The sequence below is a fragment of the Pseudopodoces humilis genome, chromosome 6 (assembly GCF_049639895.1).
Source record: "Pseudopodoces humilis isolate 2021_Gansu_Grassland_sample_001 chromosome 6, ASM4963989v1, whole genome shotgun sequence".
Lineage (NCBI taxonomy): Eukaryota > Metazoa > Chordata > Aves > Passeriformes > Paridae > Pseudopodoces > Pseudopodoces humilis.
The window spans coordinates 31,906,607-31,915,902 of NC_142205.1; the positions used below are offsets into that span (position 1 = coordinate 31,906,607).

General features: G+C 45.2%; 1 protein-coding gene across 5 annotated transcripts in view; it reads left to right on the forward strand.

Annotated features, from left to right (window-relative positions):
- Positions 1-6,343, forward strand: part of IRF2 (interferon regulatory factor 2) — a 40,218-nt gene extending 33,875 nt beyond the window's left edge. For all 5 annotated transcript variants that reach the window (XM_014261800.2, XM_005517655.3, XM_005517656.3 and 2 more), the window contains 2 exons: positions 3,579-3,625; positions 5,003-6,343. In XM_014261800.2, the coding sequence (XP_014117275.1) occupies positions 3,579-3,625; positions 5,003-5,314 (359 nt within the window). In that variant the 3' untranslated portion in view covers positions 5,315-6,343. The remainder of the gene's footprint in view (positions 1-3,578; positions 3,626-5,002) is intronic.
- The last annotated feature ends 2,953 nt before the right edge of the window (positions 6,344-9,296 follow it).

Sequence of the window (9,296 nt, forward strand, 5' to 3'; positions counted from 1 at the left end):
GACGTGAGCAAATCATGACCTACCTGCCCTAAAGCCATTGCAACCAGCCTGCATAAGGAAAACGAAGATGATTGCAATACTTCTGCTATCCCCTTACACTGTCTTAGTACCTTGCTGGCCTTCAGTTGTCCTAACTTGTACCTGGACCTTCCAGCCTGAAACTCAGATAACAGAATTTCATGCCACCGGCATGCTTTTGAGTGCATCTCAAGGCAGCTCTTGATGATCCTGGCTACTGTACCTACAGGCCAGTAAGAAGTGGAGTACTGCAAGGGTCTGTCCTGGAACAAGTCTTATTTAATATATCGATGAACAGAAGATATGTTGGAGACATGTTTGTGAACTTTACAGGTGATACCAAATAGGCTGCACCAGTCGATATGTTTGAAGGCAGAGCCATCATCCAGAGAGCCCTGGAGAGGTTGCAGGAATGGGTCAGCAGATACCTTATGAAATTTAGCAGGGGCACATGTGAAGTCCTGTGCATAGGAAGGAAGAGGTCTCTGCAGCAATAGCAGCTGGGGCCAATGGTATGGAGACCAGCTCTGCAGAAAGGTGGGTAGGCAGTGAGCTGAGCACAAGACACCAGAGCACCTCAGCCACGGAGAAGGCCACCAGTTTTCAGGTGCATGGCCAGTAGATCTAGGGAAGTGATTATCCTACACTACTCAGCACTAGCTGCACTACTTTAAAAGTACTGCATCCAGTCTTGACCTCCCCAGTGCAAGAAACTTAAAAACAAACTGGAACAAGTGCAGAGATGGGGCTACACAGTGTATGGCCTCTCACTCTGTGAGAAGATAGAGGGACTGGGGCTTGTCTGACCTGGAGAAGAGATGGTTTTGAGAATTCATAGCAGCAGCTTCTACCACAGGGATGTTCCTGAGAAGGCTGAGCCAGGCTCTTCACAGCAGTGCACGGTAGGAGGATGAGAAACAGCAGGCTAAATTGAAATAAAAAAATTCAGTCTAGCTGGATACAAGAAAAAATATCACCTGTTTCACCACAAGGACAGTCAGGCAGTGGGGCAAGATACCCAGAAAGATTGTGCTGCCTCTATCCTCAGAAGTTTTCAAGACGTGAAGGGATATGAAAGCAACCCAATGTAGTCCTGTTGCTGGCCCTGCTTTGAGCAAGAGGTTGGGCTGTAGACCTCCTGAGATCCCTTCCAGCCTGAATTCTTCTATGAACTGCTTTTTTGTTTTTTTAAGAATATGTTTGCTCTTGAGGCCAGACTGAGGACAAGAGTCTGTGTGTTAGAACCCTGAAGTTTCTAGGACACTCTTGTGACTATTTCTGCTTTGTCTTGCTCCACACAGACCTGTATAGAACCACAGGAACCATGGCCCTGTGCTTGTGGGTTTGCTCTATCAGGTGCTACTGGCTGAATGGCAGGAAAGAGTATGACCATAACAGCTGTGCAGGAACAGTTAGCTGAGCTCTTCTAAAACAACAACCAAAAAAAGTAGCCAGATATGTGAGCTGTCCTACAAAAATCTGGTTTATTTCAAAGCACCTCTGGTTCCTTTCTGAGGTTACTCAGGCAAATGGTGTGAGTTGCCCATGTGAGTTTTTTCATATATCCGCTGATGTCTATGAAATCCTTCTGGTTTTTATTACCAGGGCTGTTGCTAACTACCTGTTGTGTTTGACACTGATGTGAATACCCTTCTTGATAGAAATAACCTCTCTAGCTTTCCATGCCTGCGTGGCTAGCTTCCCTGGCTTTGCTAACTATAGTGCTATCTCTTGCTCAGCATTTGGTTAAGTATAAACACCAAGGATAGATTCCTCTTCAGCTGCATCACTCTGTTTTTGTTGTTACATGCTTCTTCATGTCAAGGAATATCTGTTACTTGTCTTTACATGGATTCCTTCTATTGATTCTGTCTTCAGGGCTGCTTCTCCTTTGTATGAATTAATTTTTCCTCTCCTCCCCCCAATACAGCTTAATTAACCAACTTAGTCACATTGGCACATCTTTCTCTGCTTGGGCCAGTGAAAGAGAAGCCCTACAGTGCATTAGCTTCACAGGGCATTGCAGTTAGATTTAATGTTTTGGACTGCTCCTCTGCTTACTGCACACTGTGGTGGAGACTGGTGCAGGAGAGGCGCTGGCTTTTGGAGTAGCTGGGCTGGAGCAGAAGGACTTTGGGTACAGTTTAGATCCTGGGGTCTGAAACAGTGATTCAGCCCTTTGCAGTCTTCTGCCTAAACCTAATGCTTAGCCAAGTCTTGAGAGGATGGCAAGGTACTGCCAGTCATTATCCATGATCCATGTTCTCTTAGCTCTTGTGTTATGTCCAGTGCAGAGCATGAGGCTGGTCTCTGGGAAGACAGAGTTGCAGGGGCTGTACAAAGCAGTTTGCATGGACTAAAATGCCTAACACAGAGCTGAAGGTGAAAACTGGGGTTTCAGAGATCTCTTGCCTGCTATGATAATTCATCACATCGTTCCTTGAATTGTGTGATTTCTGTGTTCCTTGTGGGTGAGCATTCTCTGTGCAGCCTTGCTGTGGGGGTTGGAGTGTTGGTATCCTGACAGATGCCTACGGTTATCCTCTCAGGAAACACAACACAGTGGTTCAAAACCCCACAAGCTGAGGGGAACCTGCAATCCAGGCCTTCACTGTTTTAGTCTGGGGAACCAGTGGCTGTGCTGAAGGCAGTAGCCATTGCTGCAGACTGTAAAGATGGGTTTATGCCCTGTCTCAGGTGGATCTGAGGCACATCAGTCTCAACCAGCCATGGGCCAGGAGCCTGATGCTCAGACAGTAGGAGACATGTCTTCAGGCACATGTAGGCTTGAAAATCCAGTAAAAAATCCTGGGTTTCAGGCTCTTCTGCAAGGGAGGGATGCAGCTGTGGGAGGATGGCTGTCCCACTGGAACTGTGCCTCTCTATTTGTGCTCTGGTTGAAGTGATGAGGGTGAGGGAGGCCCTGTGCAGTGGGGAGAGGTGATGGGGCTGGAAACTGTAGTATTGCCATTTGCTCAAGTAGTGGGTGAAGGGTTGAGAAATAGGCTGGGGAGTGGTAGCAAAAGCAAAAGTGTATCAACTGTACCATAGTATATCAACAGTAATAAAGCCCCAGAAGTGGCAACAAGCCCTTGAGTGGCAGGCTGAGATAACAGGTCATGAAACAAAACCACATTTGTCTGCTCTAGGGTGGAGTTGTTGCTGATTTTGCCAGGAGATAAAGATTTGGACAGAACTTTGTCTGTTGCAGAGCCTGGAATAGGGATAGAGGGGCAAGGGAAAGGGGCAATCCCCTGCTTGCTGGAGATTCTTCCCAGAAAACACAAATCTACTTCTTTCCTCTCTGTTGCTGTCTTTTCCAGAATATAGACATGCCAACTCTGATAACCACGTGAATTTACCCCATTTGTTCAAGGCAGCTGTGTAACTGTCTAGCCCTGCTGGGGCAGGGTCTCCCTGCTTCTCCATTGTTTTCTGGTTGTTTGACTTGACTCTATTTGCTTCCACTTGTTGGACATACATTAGGCCTCATGAGTTGGAGTTTATTACTATAGATAGAATAGGATTAATTTAATTTTTGTTTCTATTTTGTTTGACAGAAAGTGAAACAACTGACAGTGTTCCAAGTGATGAAGAAAATGCAGAGGTAAGCACTGGCTGGATTTTTAGCAGTTTGGACCAAGGTCTCAAGATCCATGCCCTGAGATATTTTTCCCCCTTCTCCATTGCAACTCTGTCTACCAGTGGAATATTCATTTTGGTAAAAGCTGGGTGAGAAAAGCAGACCAGGAAGGTTCAGGGGACACAGATATTTGGATGATTGTCACAGAATTAATATCTATACAAATTAATTTCTCCTCATCTGTCCAAACTACAAGGTTAATTTATACAATAAAATGTTCTGCAAAGCCATCAACAGTGCCATCTAGTATGTTAACATGATGCATTGATGTTGCTGGGTAGCGAGTATTTTGTCTTGGTTGGAAGCTCACTCATTTCATTGTCCTTAAATGGCACTGGAACTCATGTAACTGTACGAAATGCTTACATGTATGACTGAAATGAAGCTAGAATGTTTGAGGTAGGTGAGGCAGGAAGCTTTCCTGAGCAGTCAGTTGGGTATTGCTGGGTGAAAGGAATCTGTGGGGAAAAAAACCTGAGGAGCTGGACATATACAAAAACACCACTTGCCTTTTATTTTGGGGCTGCTGTCAAAGTACCAGACATACTGATCTGCATATGTACTAAAGGCAAAGTGAAGCTCATTGAGGGCTCTTGGATGCCCTGTGCTCCAGCTGCATTTTTGCATAAGGCCTTTTGCAGAGCCCTCTCCTGCTGTGTCCCCCACCAAAAGCTCTCTGAATCCTCCTTGGAGGAACACCAGTTGTGCATCTGTATCAGAACACAGCTAACCCACCTGGTCTCTGGTGCCTTGGCTGGGGTGGTACCCATATGGAGACTGCCAGCAGTGACTCCACAGACCTTCTTGAACAGAACATGCCATTGCAGCATATGTGGTGGGCAAACAACTGGATGCTCATCTTCCCTTGATGAGCTTCTTCCCTGTGATGAGGGATGCACTGTCAAGTGACAGTGGTTTCCGAGCAGTCTCCCCTGTATTGCTAGTTTGGGTAGTGTTGGGTCTCTGTGCCTGCATCTTGGCAGGAAGATGCTCTCTCTCTGGTACCAGAGGAGACACTACCATTTGGAGTTCTAAATGTCTGCATTGATTTTTGTCTCTGGCATACTGGGAATAAGGCCTTTATTTTCCATTCAGAAGAGCAGATAGTGCCTCTTGAGTGCTGGAGAGCCAACAAAATTTAAGCACATGACTTCAGAAAAGGAGAAATTGTTGAGAGCAAAGACATCCTAAGCCAGTGGCTAGAGGCTCAGGCTCTTAGAGTTGGGATAATTCCTGTGCATCTTGTGGATATTTCTATCTTCATCTTGTTACTTGGAGTACTTCACAAAGTTGCATTCACTTATACAGTCTTTCCATCTTTCTTCCTTCCCCTATTTCTAGGGACGACTTCATTGGCAGAAAAAAAACATTGAAGGCAAACAGTATCTCAGCAATCTAGGAATGAGGAACACTTCTCATATGCTTCCCAGCATGGCAACTTTTGTAGCCAACAAGCCTGACCTCCAAGTCACCATCAAAGAAGAAAGCTGCCCACTGCCTTACAATAGCTCCTGGCCTCCTTTCCCAGACATCCCTCTGCCACAAGTAGTGTCCACAGCCTCCACAAGCAGCAGCCAGCCAGACCGTGAGACAAGGGCCAGCGTCATCAAGAAAACGTCAGATATCACCCAGTCAAGAGTCAAGAGCTGCTAAGCCTTTGACAGTGTGGTTTTTTAGCTTTGTTTTGTTTGGTTTTGTATTTTACGTTTCTCTAAGAGAGGTTCATCCCTTGACGCACACAAGACAAACCCTAAGGTAAAGCCTTGGCAATATAAAACATTGCAGTGTCTGACTCCAGTGCCGGAGTGTTTTTAACTCAGGACTCCAGCAGTCAGTGTGTATACCTGAACCCCTGTTTCCAAGGTTGCTACATAGGAAAAGAACCCAAGAACTTTGGCCCACTCACAGGTTCCAGTGTTTCATAAGAGGACCAACCGACCACAAGGGAAGTGGTGCTGCTGCGCTTCTTGCTGTCAAGGCTGTGATGAACTGAAAGCCTCAGAATGGGAGAGAAAATGTGAACTAGCTGGAATATTTTTAAAGAAAAATCTATTGTGAATATTGTACATAGTGCAGTACTAGCAAAGTTGCAGTCTGCTTCTGCACCTTATTAAGAAAGCACTTACAAAAGGCCTTTTATTACCTTGCTCTACTTAATGGCACATTGAAGGTCCCTCTCCACCTGTATTCTTTTCCAAGGCTATTCTTGCTAAAGTGTCTTTAAAGAATAGAGGAAGGGAAAGGAAGCTAAAACTTTCCATGTGGATTTCATATGTTCTGAGACTGCTTTCATCATGTTTGTTTCTAATCTGCTATGCTTGAATGCCGCGTGGTACAATAGAAAAAAGAAAATAAACTTATTACAGAGATATTATGCAAATTCCCAGATTTAAAAAAGAAGAAAAATACTCTAATTCTAACCAGAGCAAGCTTTTTTATTTTTTATACAGGGGAATATTTTATTCAAAGTAAAATTCTAAAGTGAATATAATTTTTTTTAATCTTTTCTACAGCAAAATTTATAATTTTAAGATTCAGTCCTTGGTTATCAGCAGTTATGACATCCTTGTGGCACATTTTTTTTTTTTAATTTTGTAAAGGTGAAATAGCTTTTATGAGCTCATGTAGCAATCAGATTATCCTGTGGATTGATAATAAATATGGTATATAGTTAAATTTTTAATAATCCTCTTGTTTGTCTCTCATTTTTAATCTTTCAGAAGCCCCAGATGACATGGGTTTGATAGGTGAATGTGACCTCTCAGAGTGAGCAATTAGCGTAAGCTGCCTTTACAATTTCTGGAGCACCCATCCAACAGAATGGGAAGCTGTGCTTGAGGCAGCTCGAGATGGGAAGAGCAGCTAGAACTCAAAGGTGCCTTATTCAAGTTTGGCCTCAAATGTAGAGGTTGGGAGCTGGGGCACCTCTTCAGCTGTGGGACTCCATGGCTGTGCTTTGAGCAAGTGGAAGGGATCTTGTCAAAATCCATCCCCCAGCCAGTGCACGCTCAGCTGTACTTTCCCCATTCCTCATAGATCTCCTTGTGGCATGCTTGCATTATCCTTGTCTGGAAAAAAAATCTCATTTTGCAGTTTCAAGCTATTAATGGAATGTATCAGAAATCACGTTAGCATTGTCCAGGGCTTTTAACATTACTACACGATGTCAAGTCCTGATTCCTGGAAAGCTGTAGTGTATCTAAGTAAGGGTGCACAATGACTTGCATGGTTGTGGTGGTGGGCAGGCTGTGTCTACTGCAAAGTGCTGTGCACTTTGGGCTGGCACAGACAGAAGTTGAGGGCACTCACCCTTTTACAGTTTTTTTAAGGTTGGATGGGACACAGATTGATTCAGGTACATAAAATATGTGCACAGAGTGCCCTTCAGATGTGATTGCCATTCTCATGCCAGCCTGACAGGTGTGTGTGCTGAGAGCAGTGTAGTGGGCTGATGAGCAATCACATGCACAAAAATGGCTGTGTCACAGGGAGATATGCTAGCTGGCTGTTGAAAAGGGAAAATAAACAGAAGAATTTTGCTGTGTTCTTAACCTGGTCCTACAGTTCCATCACAGGTCCATGTGAAATTTGTAATTTTGTCACCCACTGCCGGGTGGCCTGGGAAGACAAGATTAGAGCTTTGGTTAGAGTTGGGAGAAGAGGAATGCCCAAGCAGTATTTGGAGTGGGACTGAAAATTTGCAAGGGTTAAAATTATGGATGTAAACTTCCTACTTTCTGTCCCTTTCATTTGGTCATGCATTTACCTTTCTAGTTTCTTAGTTTCCAAGGCTGATTCAGGTGCTTACATGGAGCCTGACTCCCAACAGGACTGCCAAAGCAGAGTGAAGGCTGAGCTATCCTTCCTGTGTGTCCTGCCTGACTTGCCTTCAGTAAGCCTGGCTGGTCACTGGGGTGAGAAAATGGTTGCCCAAGGGCTGCCCAGGGTATAAAAACGCTTGTTTGCAAAGAGCTACCACTTGCCAGGAGAAGGATTTGCTGCTCTTAGCCTTACCTATCTGAAACTTAGGAGTAGGCACCAGGGAAAGGCAGGCACCTTCATCTTAACCCATGAGTTAAGCTTTTCATAGCTGAAAAAAGTTACATCTCCCCTCTGGTCGTTCCATGTGAGAGTCGACACCAGTATGCAGATGGCCAGGCAACCTGGCTTGCTCTCCCCTTGATCCTCCGAGGAGGGCAGCTGAGCTGCAAAACCACTGCCCCCCACCCTGCTCCAGTAGCTGAGCAACAGGAGATACACACCCCCCCTCTGGGAACAGGGTGTATGCTTGGCAAAATCCCCTCTTCTCAGGGCTTGTGTGTTTGAAACTCTTCCAAGAGGTATCCAAGCATGGGAGTTACAGTATGTATCCATAACACTGGTCCATCAAAGACAGTATACACCTTGCAGAGACAAGGCGATGTCTCCACAACGTGCTCAGACCAAATCCGCTGTGGGGTGATGTGGGGTGATGAAACAGAGGATTTGTTTGGGCTGGGACATCAGACGTTCATTCTGAAATCCAGGGTTCAGCTGCGTTTGTTACCTGTGTTTGCACAAAGTCATAAAAACCATCCAGCCTTTAACAGCATAACTACCAGTTCAGCTCTGAAACTGGAACCAGGCGGCTGTCCATTACTGCTACAAGCAATACCAAATTAATCTTGTGCAATTCTGTGATGTGCTCAGCCAATCTGCCTGCAGGAATCTCTGATGGAAAGCTGGGAGGGAAGTAACAGAAAGCAGTCAAGGGAAGCTGGGTTGGATCTATTCCCTTGACAGGAAAGCTAAGACCAGTCAATTTTTTTTTGCAGGAGAGTTTACAAATGATTATAAATTTTTTTTTTTCTTGGTTTGGAAGGGGTCAAGACTACTGCTGAAGGACTCCTGTGAAGGTAGGATCACCCTTTCCATAGCTCAGCTGAAGTAATGGGAAAAATGAAGGAGAGCATGAAAATAAACTAACGTTCCCAAGCATAGGTTTATCCAGGTGTGCTTATGAGTCACATAATATTATAATCCAGGTTCCTGCTGGACATCCTCCTGGAGCCTGGCAATATCCTCACACACAAAGATATTCAAATCCCATTCAAAACTACTCTAGTTGAGTCAGCTCAAAATTCCCCGGGACCAGGCCCTTATTCTTTTTTTTTTCCCAGCAGGTGGGGATGGCCTCAGTTCGTGTTTGCACCAGTGGCCACCCCATTCCCTCCCCTGCCTGCGCACATCAGCATCCTGGCAGGTGGGGATAGCTTGGTGTACAACCTGATGCATTGCATCTTTGTTGGGAGTTCCTGGGAGGCAGTAGCCATGCATAAGCTGAATATCTCTTCTTTCCCACAGGACTGCAAAATACATTCATTCTGTATTGGGATAAATGTGAGAAAGGAGGAAGTGTGAAAGTTGTCCATGCCAGTGCATGCTTTGGCTTTCCTTGGGGATCCTTGGAATCACCAAGGTTTGCTAAAGGGTTTCTGCCTGGGACAGCAAAAGCCATCTGGGTCTTTAAATCATTCCCTCTCTCCCAAGATGCATCTCTTTGTCTCCTTTCCCCCTGGGCTTGCTGGGTTTAGAACAGGCATTGCTACACCCTTTGCTCCAGTCTCTCCCTTCCTGTCACTAGCTTGGGTTGGAC